At 43.0% G+C, this 18,473-nt stretch overlaps 1 protein-coding gene across 1 annotated transcript; it reads left to right on the top strand.

The window, feature by feature from the left end:
* Positions 1–508: 508 nt before the first annotated feature.
* LOC311275296 (bromodomain-containing protein 4-like) lies at positions 509–18,032 on the top strand. Its single transcript, XM_084383708.1, is given in 23 exon segments — positions 509–582; positions 2,813–2,959; positions 4,584–4,824; positions 4,922–5,014; positions 6,369–6,506; positions 6,625–6,757; positions 7,123–7,601; positions 7,927–8,307; positions 8,740–8,868; positions 9,999–10,237; positions 10,239–10,269; positions 10,397–10,662; positions 10,746–10,846; positions 10,939–11,196; positions 12,094–12,192; positions 12,315–12,704; positions 12,858–13,484; positions 14,613–14,713; positions 14,867–14,987; positions 15,105–15,238; positions 15,339–15,529; positions 15,634–15,880; positions 15,973–18,032. Coding segments are annotated over 21 exon segments (4,356 nt in total). The 5' UTR covers positions 509–582; positions 2,813–2,959; positions 4,584–4,695; the 3' UTR covers positions 16,042–18,032.
* Positions 18,033–18,473: the final 441 nt, after the last annotated feature.

An 18,473-nucleotide genomic window follows, 5' to 3' on the forward strand; every position in this document is an offset into this window, starting at 1 on the left:
GTCACAGAATAAACAATCAAGTGAAACACTGAATTATCCCAATATTCATATATAATTTTGAGGAGTGTTTATTCATCAACAAAAACATTTGTTCTGCTTTCTGTAAAGAGTAAATAAAAAACAACAATGAAAACTAATACTAAAGCTGCAAAGTAAAGACTGCCTTTATCTGACATTGTTTGTTTTACTATTTATTTGTTGATATAAATAATTTATTCCCATTTTCTCTATACTTTTCATTCTGAGGACTATACATCATTTATACCATACCACACTTTTGTGGATAAAGGAAACATACGACTGTATTTACTGAATATTTACTCGGTTATTCAATTAAAAGCTCTTTATTTGAGTAAACGGGTCAATGGGTCCGCTGAACACCGACCTGTCTAATGGCTGAAATCATTACAGAGTATTGCATGATATCACCCCAGGGGGAAGGGGGCGGAGCTCCGGCTGACATTTCGCCTGACAGACTTCGGCCGGCCCCCGTGCGTCTGACGTCATCGACGTCGAACGGGACTGTTTGTTCTGGATTTGGGGCGAGGAAGGTCCGCGAGCGCTGACAACCAACTGAACAAGGTAAAAAATAGCATTTTATGCCTCTGTGTGGGTGACATTGGTATATCAAACGAAAGCATACACTCCCGTGGATCCGATAAAAGGTTTACAACGGACATCGGGGGCGTATTTCCCGCGCTGTCAGTGTGCGCTTCGGCAAAGAGGAGCATGAGCTGTCTTCGCAGGCCTTGCACCGGTTCGGGCACACGAGATAGATGATTTTTTGTCTTTAAAATCAGCGCGAATTGGTGTTTTTGTGCGTATTCTGTGTTGTGTCTTTCTTATCTTCACACTTGTGTTCAGGTCGTTTTCGTAGCATAAGACGCTCCGTGCTGTCAGGGTGCACGTTAGCTGCAGGTCGGTCTCATGCTAGCAAGTTAGCTGCTAGGCTGTTTGTTTGTAGCCCCGTAGGCCGTATTCGTGACATAAGTTACGTCCTCTCGGCAGCGTAGTTTACGCGCGATGGCGCAGGAGATCATGCGAAGCGCGACGTACGTCACTTGGAGAATATCAATCCCGTCCAAGTTGTATTCTGAAAGACGGTTTACGTGCAGAGCTGTCACTTTGCTCCCAGTGGGACATGGCGATGTACTGACATGGAAGGTTAGCACACGGCTAACGTCCAGAACAAAGTTGTTTTTGAGTCGACCGTGTCTTTCAGTTGGTCATGAGTAACGTTATTCACGACACTTAGCGTCGTTAGCTCCTTTTGCTCTCCTCGCATAATGTCAGCTTACCGGTAGTGTGAAGAAGCTAGCAGCTACGTGATACGAAATAGTAGCAAAATGGCTGATAAATTTTGTAGAATTATTGATGTAGGTGTCAAATTACGTTTATTCGCTTCGCTGTCTACACGTTTGGTCTTTTTAGTCTAACCTGTTAGCTGCGACGTTGCTTTTAGCCCAATGCTAACTGTACGCCTTGTGAACGCGATTACATAGTGTAAAGACAGGATAGCTTAGGTTTTTTACGTAGATGTTCGCGATATGGTTGTTTTAATAAGCTTCAGACATCCACCACGGTATGCTGGTCAGTTGGATTTGATAAATTATATGTTAATGGTAACGTAGTTTGGCAGTTAAATGTGTAAAAGAGCATAAAACACGACACTGTACATAGTATATTAAGTAATTTGTTCCCACAGTCCACTTGAGATGCGTAGATTAAAGTCTGGAAGCAGGTTGTAGTTTTGGTTTCAGTTTGGAAAGAGATCCCACACATAATGCAGCTGGAAAGCTTTTTAACAGTCAACATTAGAGGAGCACAATATTTCCAAGCATTGTATCGATGTATCTAACAACACAAGCTTGGATGAGTTAATCGCTCTGATTAAAACATTTTGATATGAAACTCTAAGTCTTTGGTGGAAGTCATTAAGCATTTATCAAGGCACATAAATTGTCCCAGAGAGAAACTTCAAAAAGGACCTCAAAGCGCTGTAACATCTACTATCAATGTACATCTACAAGCTGTCAAAGTTCAAGGTCAGGGGGGCGTCACTCAAACATAAATCCACACGAGATAAACTATAGCACAAAACCTTTAAATAACAAGTCATTGACGTGAACATGTTGAAAGGTGACGCACAGGAATTATAAAACAGTCGTTCACCTGAATAATGTTCAAACTGCTCATTGTACTGTCCAATTCTCTTAGGAGTAGAAGATACCAATACAGTTTACATTAATAGACCGTAATGTGTGCATGTAGTCCTTCTTTGTCCTTAATATGGAGGAATAAAGTTATGAGAAAAGACTTAGATTGTCAGCAGAGTAAAAAAAAAAAAGTCAGATTAAAGTCAATTAATGGGTCTCATGCGTGCAGTGCAGATAACTGATGCACTACAGGAGTGAAACATTGGATAAGAAGTAAGGTGAAGGTGTATGACTGCTCAGAAACCTTTCGTTAAGGTGTAAAGAAACTATGACTACGACTTGTGTACTGTCTGTATTGTGTAAGTTCATTCTGGACAGTTATAACTATTGCACGAGAGGAATGAACTAAACAGATGCAGCCTCAAATGAAGTGGTTTGGAAACGAGGTGCCGGTGGCATCAAAGGACCGTCAGCACGTCATGAAAGAAAGCAGCAGTTCTTTGTGCTATTTCCATCTTATCGAAATACAGTTGGTTGCTTTCCTGTATTATGGGAAAACCTGTGCCTAGCAGTGCATTTCAGTGTATATGGAAACAGCCCACATGTGTTGACCTTAATTTTGATCAGGCATCCCTCTTTATATCTTTCTCTCTCAGGTGTGACACTATCTGTGTGTTGTGGTTTCCTTGCCCCCACAGCGTGTCACAGATAAACCTCCGGTGTTACCTCAGGAAATCGCTGCCTCACCAACTGAGATATGATCACACAATTGGATTAGATAACAGCTGCACGGCAACAAACATGTGAGTCTTCAGAAAATAAACTGTCTTCTTAATATTTAAATTTTTTTTTTTTTTTTTTTGGTCTGTTAGATACGTTGAGCTCACCAATGACAATACTTTGGTCTTTCCACACTTTTCAGACGGAGTGTACGGTCGACTATATATATTTGTTTTGACTCTTAATATTACGGATTTTGGCAATATAGAGCAATTACTGGACAAATGTTTTAAATAGCCATACATAGCCTACATTTAAACAGCAATAAAACAACCATTATGATAAGATAAAATAACTTTATTTATCCTGAAGGAAATTCTTGATGATCTGCTCAGATTTTTCCTACCTGCCCGCTCACAAATGGTGCAGAACACTTTGTTCCATCAACCTGTTTGTGGCTCAATGGCATGCATGGTTGGCCCGTGGAGCAGGGCTGCCTGCGCAAGAGCAGGTTGGATCATTTTTAAAAGTGTCGGGAATGATTGATGTGAATTGTATTGCAATTCAACAACAAACACAGTGATATACCAACAGTATCAATATATTACCACCTTATTTCCATTAGCTGCTTCAGACTAGCCGTGAAACTTGAGTCAACTAATGACATACAATACAGCTTCTTGTAAGTCAGAATATTTTGCATTTTGAAAGCTTCACACTGTACCCAATGTCTCATAGCTTAATTAAATGCTGGCCAGGGCTATTTTAAGTGCATAAATCTCTAATGTGTTTACAGCTACCAAGATGAGGCAGAAAGGCTGCAGGCAAACGGTCTTCATTTGATTTTAAGCCATGACTCAATATTTAATATTTAAATTTTTAAGGATCTAACAAGTTGTAGCTGGTCTGGATTGCCGTCATTAGTATGCGCATGTAAAAGGAGACATTACGCATGATCCCTGCCTACACAGACCTTTTCATAAGACGCACTACAACAAAGGAGAGAATAACAAATGAAGACAAATTTGATCGCTGTCATAGCAGTTAACTGACGATGCCATTGATGAGATGATGCCTTGCCAAGTTGTCTCCCTCTCGCATACCGATGCCATTGAAGCTGCTGTTTTAGAGCAACGTGCAGACACTGTGGACTGACAGTGAGACAGAGTGAAGGAAAGTGCTTGATATTGAGTTGATGTGATAGTAGGTTGGTTTCAGATTTGACGTGTGATAACGATGCTGACTGCAGCCTGACAAAGTTGAATCAGAGTTGAGATAACTTAAAAGCAGGGGAACAATTCGTGGAGCTGCGAATAGTCGATTAATTCTGTAGTGATCGAAAGAAATTACTTGCCAACTATTTTGATGATCGATTAATCGCTTCAGTCATTTTTCAAGTAAAAATGTCAAACATTTGTTGGTTTCAGCTTCTTAAATGTGAGGATTTGCTGATTTGTTTGACATTTATGATAGTAAATGAAGTATCTTTGGGTTTTGGACCACTGGCTGGATAAAATGATTAATCTGAAAACATCACTTTTAGCTCTGGCAAATTGCGATGAGCATTTTTCACAATATTTTGACATTTTACAGACTAAACGTTTAATCGTGAAAATAGTCGTATGAATACTAAATATTGAAAATGACAGTTGGAGTCTGAAACTGTAGAGGCAGCGGTGATGATGCTTTTCCTGATTGTCCCTCCAGAGCGTCGAGTGGGGAGTGTAATGGCCTGAGGGGGCTACCCCCGGTCCCACCTGCCCCTGCCAGGTCCAATCTGCCTAAACTGTCTGCTCAGCCACTGCAACGCACCTCCGCGATGGGAGACGGACTGGAGGCAGGCAGCAGCCAGAACCCTCCCTCTGCCCCACCACCTCTCCCCTTCAACCCTCCACCCCCTGAAACATGGAACCCCAACAGGCCCAAACGACAGACCAACCAGCTACAGGTACGCGGGTCTCTGTTTGTTTGATTGTACGTCTGAACTGTTTCTGGTGTTTCGACATAAATTTGATTGATTTTTGTGTGATATTTCTCTATTTCAGTACCTGCTTAAAGAGGTGTTGAAGCCATTATGGAAACACCACTTTGCATGGCCCTTCCAAGCTCCTGTAGATGCCATCAAACTCAATTTGCCTGTGAGTCACATGTTTGTGTGTTTGGGTGCCAGTCATAAAAGTGAATTGTCCAAAATAAATCGATAGCATCAAGATAGCTGACATATTTATTGAAAGGAGCACTATGTTGTTTTGGGGAAGACATTTTAATAAGTAGAGAAAGATCTTCATTGACTGATTTTTTTTTATGCCTTAACAAACTAAATAAATAAACTCTCTTTGTTTTCATGACTGAATAACCGGAAAAAACAAACTGACCGTAAAGGACGACACAATTTCATACTGTTTCACTTTTGAAACTGCATACTGCCCGTTTAATGTTAATTCATTTTCCAGAAAAAAGCACTTTTTCCTCAGACTTTCTCTTTTGGCACAATGTGATGGCTGACTTGACTTCTTTAGTTGAATGAAAATGCTGCTAATTATCACAGTCAAAGAGGAGAAACTCGTTGAGGTCGAAAAATACTTGGATACCCTTTGCTCTCTTTAATCCATCTTTGGTTGTTTATTGTTTATTTATTTGTATCCCGAACAACAGCTACTCTTCTGAGGTAAATAGTTTGGCTCCAAATTCACTTTATATGCTCTGTACTATGTGTCCTATCCTTCGTGGATCTGTTAAAGGATACGGCGTGTGATATGTTATACTTTTGTTGGATTTGGTGCACTCGTAAATATTTACAGCAGCAGAACAACATGTGGAATTGATCTAAAGGGGCATTTCACTCCAAGATCAAATGTTTATGTTTCCTCTTATCTGTAGTCCTATTTATCCATCTAAATTGTTTTGGTGTGAGTTGCAGGGTTTTGGAGATATCAGACATAGAGATGTTTGTCCTCTCTCGAATATAATGGAACCAGATGGCACTGAGCTTGTGGTGCTCAAAGCGCCAGAAGAAAATACATTTGAAAAACTCAGTTTGTTTCCAGAAATCATGGCCCGGTCATTCAAGATAATCCCCAGACCTTGTAGTTGGCAGTTTCATGAAGGAACTATTTTCTTTCTACCAAACTACACCCACCAACCGTATCATTGCACAGGAAGCAGCGTGCATCAGCTCATGGACGAGAGACTCGTGCTCATGACAGCACAGAATGAAAACATTAATGGCATCTTCCTCGGCTGAGCTGTTACATTACAGTAGCTCGTTTATGGCTAAATTAGTTTCTTTAGTTGGCGACAGAGAGAATTCTTGTTAGTAGGATGAAGTCATTCTTGGTTTTGACATATGACGCAGTTAATATGAATCTTGTATTTGGGACTGATGAAAGAGGATGAGAGCCAAACATACATTGTGTCTTTGCTTCCTCTATCCTCCTCTTGCTTTTGTTTGTAGAGGATACTGATCTAATACTGCTCTCTTTCTCCCTGAAGGACTACTATAAGATCATCAAGATCCCTATGGACATGGGCACGATAAAAAAACGCCTGGAGAACAACTACTACTGGAATGCCCAGGAGTGTATCCAAGACTTCAACACGATGTTCACAAACTGCTACATCTACAACAAGGTCAGCCACTGCATCTTACTTTCCTGAAGTTCAGGTGGTAAAGCGAGATGTACCTACACATGTTAAGCCTCCTTACAAAGAGCTTATGCCTTCTAAACGTGGATGTTTGTGCGTTTAGCCTGGAGATGATATTGTCCTAATGGCGGAGGCCTTGGAGAAGCACTTCCTCGGGATGATCACACAGATGCCGCAGGAGGAGACGGAGATTGCTGTTGTCACCAAGGGACGCAGAGGGGGCAGACGGGAGCCTGGTATGAGTTTCAGATGTAGTATGAGCTAAAAAGTGTCACTTGAATGCTGTTTTTGTGACCTCAAGAGCCTCCATCTTCCTTTCATAGCAACGGTGTTTGTGTTTATCCTTCGTGAGACTGTTAATGAGGAGGTGCCATGACTTAATTGCAGTGACAAGTAAACTGTACTAACCTAACCAGTCAACCTTGTTTGTAAAGTTCTCCTGTCTGTACTGGTTCTCCCTCTTCATCAGCTACACCTGTTACGAAACATTTATTGTTAAATCAAATCTTGATGCGTCATGCCCATGGACGGCTGTGTTTTTTTATTTTTTATCCTTGATTTAATATTTGTGATCTTCATGTGTTTATTTTATTCCTTCCAGGTATGATCAAGTCAGATTCAGGCCATGAGTCATCGTCCCCCTCCACCACCCCCCACACACGAGGCTTCTCGTCCCCTTCGACCACCCCGCAGACCCGTGCCGCACCTGCCCCTCAAGGTCCTCCTGCCCTTTCTCTGGGCCAGCCTCCGCCCCCACGCGTGCCTCCAACACCACCCTCCCACGCTCCCTCCCATGCTCCCTCCCACGCACCTTCCCACTTACCCTCCCACGCTCCCTCCCATGCTCCCTCCCACGCACCTTCCCACTTACCCTCCCACGCTCCCTCCCACGTACCCTCCCACGTACCCTCCCACGTACCTTCCCACGCACCCTCCCATGCACCCCATCTGGGACCTGCGTTTCCCCTCTCAACACCTGACATCCTGGCCCAGGGCATGACCTCTGTTCCCCCTCCAGCCCCAACGCACCAAGGCCTCCATCCAGCCCCGATGCTGCAGAGCAGCCCTTCCCTCATCAAGGTGAGGAGAAGTCAGCAGGCGCTCTCATTTAGGGTGTCTGTACTTCTTTAAAACGTCTTAAAATATCTCAAACTAAAAAGTCATGAAATAGTCTTGAATTTGAATTTGTGAGATCTTGATTGCCAAACATTTGATCTGATTGTATTCATCCATCTTTTAATTTCTTTTGTCAAAATGAGTCAAGCTCCTCTTCGTGAAAGTCCACATTTCTGATGATCAATCTTAAATTTGGTTTAAAATAACCTTAAATTCGTGAGAACTGTTGACACCTTGTTATTAATCACAAGTTGATATGTTATCATTTTCTAACCTCTGATCTCTGTAGCACCAACAGCAAAGGAAGAGCCAGAAGAGGAAAGCAGACACGACCACACCCACAGCCAACGACCAGCTCAGTGAATCATCTCCTGTCTCTGCCGAGACTCGGCCGCGCCGAGAGAGCAGTCGCCCGTCTAAGCAACCCAAAAAAGAACCTTTGCAGCCGGACTCTCAGCATCACCTGGGAGGCGGTTTGGAGACCGGAGGGACAGTTACGCAGAAGCGGCAGGATCAGTTGCGTTTCTGCGCGCGCCTCGTCAGAGAAATGCTTTCCAAGAAACATGTATCATACGCCTGGCCCTTCTACAAGCCTGTTGACGTAAGAGCTCTTGGCCTCCACGACTACCACGACATCATCAAGCACCCCATGGATCTCAGCTCTATCAAGGTGATTTTATAAGGATTCAGTAACGTGTGTAATTGACCTTGTGTGGCTGCAAATATTATATACTGTATGTAAATTATTTGATTTACTTTACAACAAACCTTCATTTAACAAAATAACTACCCATATGAGAACTTAACCTAAAATGTAGCCTAAGATATATCATTTAAAGGAGAATATCAAGAGTTTGATTAAACATTTGTTTGTTTCTTTATTTGGATTGTTTTATCTAATGGCTGGTTTCCTAAGGAGCCATATTAAAATAAAGTATCTGTTTCTCTTTTCTTTACTTGTTAGCTTCAAATATTTGTTTTATGGATATAGTTTGGTTGGTACTAATAAAATAGTAATACACTAAAACATAAAGAATGTTTTAAAAGTTAAACAATTTGGATATGTTTTGATCAAGGCGGTTCATTTGTTTGTCTCCTCCAGAAAAAGATGGACAACAGACAGTACAGAGACGCTCAAGAATTTGCCGCAGACGTCCGGTTGATGTTCTCGAACTGTTACAAGTACAATCCCCCAGACCATGATGTGGTTGGCATGGCGCGCAAATTACAGGTAAGCAACATATCATACATGTTAAGCGATCCACAATACACAACCCCTTGTTGACCCCCTTTGTTTCTCCGTTCTTAAATCATTTGTGTAACTTCACACAGCAGAACAGCATTGCACCGTTCTGCTAAGCAACCAAAGTAGATTAGGATTTGCTGTAAACTTAAAAAAAACAACAGAAGAATACAAAGTGGCTCCATGAAGATCATCCTCTGTAATCCAAATCTCCAGAAGCCGCCAAATCCAAAATTGATTTTAAAAAGACTCTATTTACACCCTTTTTACGCTGAATTTTTCACTGTAGCTGCTATGTTTTAGCATTAGCATTAGCAACACCCCGTCCGGAGTGGGTGCACGAGCTCGACTGCATGCCGAGGGTGTAAATAACTTCTTTTCTAATCAGTTTAATTAGATGTTCACTAAGCTCACATGGTTGTAATGTACATAATGTAAGTGGTTGGGCACTGTTGCCTGGCACCATGTAAGATCCAGCTCAAAGTTAGCAAATACCAAAGATTGTTATTCCCATGTTAAACACGTCTACCGTTGTTTCTCCCTCTGTTTGTTCACATAACACAGCTGCTCAGTGTGTTTACTGACTTCTCACAATGCAGAACGAATACAGTAAAATGCAGTTTTGTAGCAAGGTCGTGTCAACTAATGCATAGATTTATGATATGGTGAAAATGCACTTTATTTTCTACTCCTCAAATAATGTGTCATACCATATTTGAAAGCAGTTTTGCACAATTTTTTGATTTACAGCTTTATTTTAAAATATATTACATTAAGTTTACTTTTATTAAATGTGCTATTGTTATTATTATTGTAATTATTAGTAGTTGTAGTCGTGGTAGTACTACATGTTTATTAAAAACAATAAGAAGTCTCTTATTTACACTGATATTCAGTTCCAATCAATGAAACATGGTAAACGTCTACATGTAGATGCACAAGACTCATGGCTAGATCATTACAATATCTTACTTTTTTTTTAAATAATTTAATTTAAAATATATATATAATATATATTAAGAACACAATTCTGAATGTCATATTTGTTCTTGCCTTTTGACGCTGTTTGTGCCTTCGTGGTTTGTGGTTCGGTTTCCTGACATCCTCTGTCCCAACAGGACGTGTTTGAGATGCGTTTTGCCAAAATGCCTGATGAGCCAGAGGAGCCCGTCCCTGTTCCCACCCCGTCGTCGGCCCTCCACCCTGCCCCCTCCACTCGACAAGCCCCGCCTCTTTCTGCTGTCTCGGAAGACGATAGCTCCAGTACCTCCGAATCGGAGTCCTCCGGGGGAGACTCAGAACACGAAAGGCAACAGCGATTGGCTGAGTTACAGGAACAGGTTAGAGGATGGAAAATGAAGGGGGAGGGAGGCTTATGAGACACGACAGGTGGGTGGGCCACGCAGAACAGCTTTACCGAACGTGGGTGAATGCTGAAACACGGAGAAACAAATATCCAAGCTGCTGTCATTCCATCTCTTAAGACCACAACTGTGTGTGTGTTTGTGTCCTGTAGCTTAAAGCTGTCCATGAACAGCTGGCAGCACTCTCCCAGCCCCAAGCCAGCAAGCCCAAGAAGAAAGAGAGGGAAAAGAAGGAGAAGGAGAAGGAGAAGGAAAAGGAGAAGGAGAAGGAGAAGGAGAAGAAGAAAGAAAAGCACAAGAAGAAGATGGGAGCAGAGGAAGCTGTGGAGACACCTCCAACTGTCGTGCTTCAGACTTCTAAGAAAAACAAGAGCAGCAAGGAGCTGAACATTGTAAAGAAGGAAAGGAAAAAGCCCGGGTAGGTGTTGGAGAGGTCTTAAGATAAATGATGTTATTGTAGCTGCAATAACTGGAGCTAATCTGATCATTTGTCAATCACAGTAAGAAAGAAGGAGTTAAAAATAGCCGCCCACCTCTGCTGCCTCAGCCTGGGCCAACTCCTCTCGTCCCCTCGGCCTCTCTTGAAGCAGAGGATGACATGGGTATGTATGAGAGAGATACGTTGAGCAGGATGGGGGTTTTTTTGTTTGAAAGCTGGCCCCGCATCAACCTGCCGTTATACTTTCCTCCTCAGATGCTTTCGGGGGCGTGTCCACTGAGAGGGGCAAGCCGATGTCGTACGAGGAGAAGCGGCAGCTGAGCCTGGACATCAACAAGCTGCCCGGCGACAAGCTGGGCCGAGTCGTGCACATAATCCAAACGCGCGAGCCTTCGCTGAAGAACTCCAACCCGGATGAGATTGAGATTGACTTTGAGACTCTGAAGCCCTCCACGCTGAGAGAGCTGGAGAAATACGTGTCCAGCTGCCTCAAGAAGAAGAAAAAGCCATCAGGTAGGTTGTTTGGATGTGTTCTCCACACCCGTTTGGTGTCATGTGACTTTTGTGTTTACAGAAGTGCTGTTGTTCCTGAGTCATAGCACTTGTACAGGAAGGTCTTGTTCTGCCACTCATAATTAAATCATGCGGTTAACCATTTCCTACTGTACATACTGTGTGTCAGTTTTCAGTTTTCGTTTTATTAATTTGCTTTTGAATGATTGATAATTTGATTTCAGGTAATACCAGTTTTGCTACATTGCATGTAATTATCATGTTTGTTAAATTGCAATATACAGTGTGATGATAACTAAAAAGTATGAAGGGAATAATTCATGACTCTGCCTTCTGGCAGAGGATTAGATGATAAGATTGATGTTACGTTCATATATGTCCGTCAAATTCGAGATGAGAAATGTCCCGATCATTTTAAATCACATCCGCAGCCATGTTGTCCACCTTTTGAACAATATATGAAAAAACAACCGATTTCAACCAACAATATCATGACGTCAACTCATCTAGATACTCTCAAAAATGCCGTTTTATCAAGTCTGCACCCAGCAGCCGGTTAGCTTAGCATAACGAAGTGGACCACAAGGAACTGCTAGCTTGGCTCTGTACAATTGTAAGATAACCAGGCTGGCTGTAGCCTTTTTATTTGCGCATTATGAATCTTCTCATCTAGTTTTCCTAAAAGGTATTTTTCAGAAACATTTGCGTTAGCATCGGATGTATGAATAAGTTCATCTGTCGCAGCTCTGTTTACAAGACATCAGGTATATTATCAAAAAGTGTAGCTCACTGTTCCCTTTTTTTTCCTTCATACTGGCTCCATTTTTTTGTGCCTACACAAGTGAGACAGAAGCTGTCAGTCCATCTGTTTCTGAATGTTTGTGTGTTTTGTCGCAGTAGAGAAGCCTCTGGAAACAACAAATGTGACAAAGATGAAGACAGGATCCTCATCTTCAGACAGCAGCGACTCCTCTGATAGTGAAGACTCTGAGAATGGTAACGTTAACACACAAAAGCTGTCAGCATGTCTTATTTTTAGAAACGTAGCTGTAAATTCTTTATTACATCAGCTTTCCTCGTATTTCTACCATATATTTCATAAACCGTTTGTCTATCAGGGCTGGTTCCCAAGCAGCACAAGAAGACCTTGTCTAACAAGGACACCAAGAGACCCCACCAGCCCCTCAGTAGCGGAGCGGGCCCAGTCGCTCCTCAGCCTCAGATTCAGCCTCAAGTGATCCAGTCCAAACCACCGTATGTCCCCCCTCCGCCTGTCCACGTCCCTGTCCCGTCTCTGGAGTCGTCCCAGCTGTTGAGCTCTGGATTTGATCCCCTGACTCAGTTCATGAACCCTCACCTGACGCAGTCGAACACAGAGCCAAATCCAACCATTACTACTGCCGGTGCCCCTGTCGTGCCCGGCCTCCTCAACGCAAACACACCCACCGGCCAGACGCCCACTGAGACGCATCCTTTCCTAAATCAACATCCCATCTTACCTTCACCAGGTGTGTATTTTCTTGTTTTTGTTCACCATGACGTCTTTAAAATTCAAGACAAAGTTGCAGGAAAGATCTTTTGTTTTTGTCTAAAAAGGAAAAAAAATCCATAACACTATTTTTTTCTGTTCTCTTCCATCCCTCTCCTTGTATTGTCTGCAGCGATCCACAATGCTCTACCCCAGCAACCATCGAGACCGAGCAACCGAGCAGCACCACTTCCTCCAAAAATCTTACAGCCTCCCCCGTCCTCACTCCCCACCCTGCCTCCATCCCCCTCACCCCAGCTTCAGCCCTCGCTTCCACTCAGTCTCCCCCAGCCTGTCCCCCGCCCCCGCGTCCCTTCACCCCCATCGCATGGCATCTTGGGCACCCTCTCGGCACAACCCCCACAAGCCCTGCTGGAGGACGACGAAGAGCCGACGGCCACCAGTTCTGAAATGCCGCCCCTCAGTCAAGTTCACAGCTTCTTGCAGTCGCTCCAGCCTCGACCCACCCCGCAGACACAGCCGCTGCACGCGCACACGCATTCGCCTGCGCAGGTCGCCTCTCAGCTGGTGCCGTCGCTGCACACGCAGGCTGTGACCACGCCCACCCCTCCCATGACGCAGCGACACAGCTCAGGCCACCCGCACATGCGGCAGCCGTTCCCACATACGCACACGTCGGTGTCACAGCAGCAGAAGGGGGTGGCCCTGCAGCAGAAGGTACAACAGATGCAACAACAACATCAACAACATCAACAACAACAGCCATCACCGCGCAGCAAGACGGAGCCTTTCTCAACAGGTAAGAAGGGGTTGGAGAAGATGGGTAAGAAGACCCATCGTCTGTTGTCTGAAGACGGTTGGGCCTCTGAGGGAAACGGCTAATGTTTCCAGTGTAGCCAGCAGATATTTGATGTCAGATCAGCGCCGCCTGATTACCAGCTTGAGATGAGAGAATGGATTTGGCATTGAGAGCCTTTTGTCATCAGAGGATAGTCGATGGGTTTTGAGACGGCATTTTTTCAGCTAATGTGTTCCACCTTTTGCTCTCCACACGGACTGTTTACCTGCATGCAACTAAAAGGTGCTTAAACCGGATTGGACGACAGTAGTCGGACTGCAGACGGAAACCAGAACACTTCCCATACCAGAATATTCTGAATTCATATGCAGGTAGTTGTTATGATAGATTACTGGTTACTAAACTGAGGGTCAAGAAAGAAAAAAACATATATTTTTGTTGCACAAAACTAAGTAAAGATCACTGCAAGAAGAAAGTACAGTTAGGTCTTCGAAACCAAACCAACAATAGACAATAAGACAGAAAATAACATGTTGTTAAACCCAATTAAAAAAATGGGAACAGGCAAATTAAACAGCTGCTGTGCTTAAAAGAGTAAATGGACGTTAACTAATTTTAAAGTCAGACCAGTACAGTATCCTCAGTAGGGCTGCAACTACGTTTTTTTCACCATCAATTAATCTGTGGATTATTTAATAGATTAATTGATTCTTTTTATAAATTATAAAGTGGAAGTCAATAGTGAAAAATGTCCATCCCGGTCTCAAGTCCGATGTGATATCTTTAAATGTCTTGTTTTTTCAGTCCAAAACCAAAGATATTTAGTTTAATATGATAAAAAACAGAGAAAAGCAGGAAATCTCCATATTGTCATCCGGGACTCGTGCTGATTAGTCTGCTCCAATTACATACTGAAGCACTGCAAGCTACTGAGCAGTGTTCAACTCAAAGTAGTAGTTATTGTGATACTTGTAGTCTGAGATTGAGAGCATTTTTGTGTAGAACATGTAGCTTTACTTGGGAACCACTACACGTTAAATATTATAGATGTTACTGCACATTTGAGTTAAATGTTGTATTGAATTGAAGACTGAAGAAAATGCAATGTTTCTTCTCCTGTATTTCTAGGTTGCCTGCGTGAGAGCCCTTCTCCCCTGATGATGCACTCTCCTCAGATGCCTCAGTTCCATCCAATGGGACAGCAGTCACCCTCGCAGACCAAGAAACATGTGAGTAATCCACCTACGTCTATGCTGTGTGTGTGTGTGTGTCAGCAAAACAAAATGTTAAAAAGGAAAAATTCATCTGTTTAAATGCTGAAAAAGTTGTAATCCTCGATAATTGACTCTTTGCATGTAAATATGATACGTGTCTGCCTGTAGGAGCAGAGGTCCAACCTGGTGGCCGTCAAAGAGGAGAAGCCTTCCCAGTCACCAGTTCTGCCGCCCTCGCCCTTCAGCCCTGCCATGCGTCAAGACTCACACAAACCGGACAGCAAACACAGTGAGTACAAGAGTTTGTTGATTTTTGTATCTACATCCACTTTATGGGAGCATTTTTGCATATTACCTCAGGATCCTCTGCCTGGTTATTTAAGTTGCAAACGTATGTGTCCTACAGGATTAGATCTAAAGTCAATGGATGGTTCTCGCCCTGGTTCTCGCCTCCCGGACTCTCCAGCACCCCCCTGCTCCCAGCAAGACATCAAAATCAAACAAGAGCCCAAAACTCCCATTGCTCCCAAGAAGACACAGGTGTGTGACGAGAAGATAATAACCACACTCTCTGGTTTGTCTATGATCTCTCCCTCCATTTAACCATTTTCTTAACCGCCCTCTCCTCGTCTTCTCCCAGGATGTGAAGTTAAAGAACATGGGTTCTTGGGCCAGCCTCGCTCAGAGGTCCCAGTCGACGCCGGCCTCCTCCGTGCGCTCCTCCAGCGACAGCTTCGAGCAGTTCAGGCGGGCTGCCAGGGAGAAGGAGGAGAGAGAGAGACAGCTGAAGGCCCAGGCAGAGCAGGCGAGGAGGGAGCAAGAAAAGCTACGGTAGGTGGGAGGAAGATGGAGAAGTTGGTAATCGGGAAAGCTGAAGGCAACAGCGTGAGTTAATGTTAGAGCTAACGGAGCTGCTTGTTGTTTTTTTTTTCCAGCAGTCGTGACGACGAGGACACCATCGAGCAGGCGCGTCGAGCACAAGAAGACGCCCGCCGTCGCCAGGAGCAACAGTCACCGCTCGCTCCGACACCTCCGGCTTCCACCCCTCCCACCCACTCCCCACAGGCCCCACCCGTACAGCAACAAGCCCCGCCCCCGCCCGCCGCGGCTGCACAGAACACTCCCGACCAGCAGAGGGAGATGGCCCGCCGCCGTGAGCAGGAGAGGCGCAGGAGAGAGGCGGTACGCGCAAAACTATTTAACAAAGAAACGCTGATTTTTGTTTCGCGTAGGACTCTCTTTAACGCTTCTCGTTGTTCTTGTCTCCTCTGCAGATGGCCGACACCATCGACATCAACTTCCAGAGCGACCTGATGGCCATCTTTGAAGAGAATCTGTTCTGAGAGGGAAAAAGCAGATGATGGGAGTGAGAGAGGGACCTATAGACACACATACGCAAATTTACACAAGCATTTAAACCACAAAGCTCTGATGCACTTGGTCGCTGCTCACACACACACACACACACACACACACACACCGACACACACACTCACTCACATTGACTTGATAGTAACTGTCCCTTTCTCTCAGTAGTTGAAACAGCTGGCTTGTGTCATGTGAATGAGAGGGGGGAGTTAAATTAATACCCTCTTTTCCTCCAACCTCAGATACGTTTTGGTGTCTGGTTTGGTGTTTATGGTTGTCGGTTCTGAGTCTCCACGGACGACAGGTCGGAAAAAAAAAAAACGGACAGTGAAATGATAAGTCGGCTCCCTCGAGGAAAAACGAGAAAGACAGGATGAACAGGAGGGGACAGAACTTTTACATTTAAAAAAAGAAAAATAACGTCGGTGAAGAGGTGAATTTAATTTAAGAAATTAAGTGACAAACCTTTTATTCTGTCTTGAGAGGAGAGGAGAGGGTTCAAAAGCAACGGGTGAACAAATTACAAATGGACAGATCACTTTTTTTGTTTTTTTTCCTCTCTTTTAATTATGTCTCTTAAAAAAAATTAAAAAATATTTGAAGCTGGATTTTAGCTGCGAGGGGTGGGCTGGTGTGGTCTAGTTTAGTCAGGCCCAGCGGTCATCTGAGAGTCGGTCGTTTTCTCAGGACACAGTGGGAACGCAACAGCCCCGGCCACATTTACACACTTTTCTAAGACGCCCTTCCTCCCTTCACTTCCTTCTAATTCTCTCTTCAGTCACTAATTGGAGAGGTGGAGGCTTCAGGTGGTGCTCGGTCCGCGTGAACATCCGAGGGCGACGAGGAAGGAACATTTTAAAAAGTCTCCGAGTGTGTCCTTTGCCTTAGCGCTCTGGCCTGTAAACTAACAATCATACCCTGCAAATTATACATGTTATATATATAAATAGATACATGAATATATATTATATACGACGAAAAGTCACCGAAAAAGAACATGAGAGGAATTTGGATTTCGGGGGAGCAAAGCTCGTCTCTGTGTTCATCTCTGAGCTCTGGTTTTGATTTTGTAGAATTTACTGTAAAGAAGAAAAAAAAAAAACTTTTTTATGATTCTATTGAGAGGATTGTTTCGTCTGTCTTATTCTCTCTCATAACTTTTTCTGTTTGTTGTTTTTTTTTTTCTCGACTCTATGCCAAAACCGATCTATTGAGTGCTGAAAGTTCATTCACATTTTTTACATGTAAAATGCATCTTCTTTTCACTTTATATTAAAGGCTATGTTTTTATTGCTATTTAATTTTCCTTTACCCCCATTTTAAATCCGAAGTCATGCAGCAGTTTCGCTCTGTAATAGCTTGAAGAAGCGGTTCAAAGATCACTGTACGCCCCCCCCCCCCCCCATCATTCTGTAGGTGTTCAATATCTGCACTTAACTACTTCTTTACTCGCATCTTTTTAATTATTTCCTTACATCATGTACATGTTCTTTAGCCTCTCTTAGCCGTCTCGTCCTCCACTATCTTCCTCACAGCTTCTACAGTCTGTATAATAGGTTTTTTGTTTTGTTTTGTCTTTTAGTTTTTATTTTTAAGAAATGTTTTCATCGTCCATGGTAACTCTTTCGGGATGTCGTGTGCCATTGTGTTTTTCTGGAGGCAGGAGGTTTTTCCTGGTTTCCGTAGGTTGGCCCAGAGATCTGTGAGTGTTTTCGATTCTATAATCACTTTTTTTTTTTCTTTTTTTTTTAATGTTTCATTCATTTCTTTTCCCCTTTCATATTTGATTGTTTTGAGTTTACCGGTATTCTGTTTTTCTTTGCTTTCTCTGATTTTATTTTACCCAGAACAACCTGTTGGTATGTTGGTGAGTGAGACATTGAGGTCAATAGATTCATCTTGTTCAGATTATGGAGTACAACATCTTTTTTTAAGAAAAGTATTAAAATAATATTTAAAAAAAATATTTAAAAACCTTGTGTTTGTCTTCTGTCTTCCACACCGTGACAGTTATTCTTACAGTTTACTGTATTTGTGTGGTTTAAATCATGAACCCTGCTGTAGTAGCATGTTTTAGCCACATGGGGGCGCTATAGAGAAGAGGTCAGGTGAAGTTGGAGCTCTCACTCACTGGTGTGTACTTAACATACCCTATAAAGTCAAAAGTATGTGGACACCCCCATCCATGTACTTCTGTTAACTGTTAGACTACATCTGTTTTTCATGGTTTGGGCTCTGTGCAGCAGATTTTACAGATTAATGTTCCAACTTTTTGGCAGCAGCAATTTAGTTTGGTATAAGTGAAAGTCATCCATACAAATAGTTCGACTAAAGTCTCAAAGTATCTCATATTAACATAACACATTTACATGTATGTATATAATAGGTCAACCAACATATTCAGCTT

Source organism: Pagrus pagrus (assembly GCF_965226575.1).
Source record: "Pagrus pagrus genome assembly, chromosome: 2".
Taxonomy (NCBI): Eukaryota; Metazoa; Chordata; class Actinopteri; order Spariformes; family Sparidae; genus Pagrus; species Pagrus pagrus.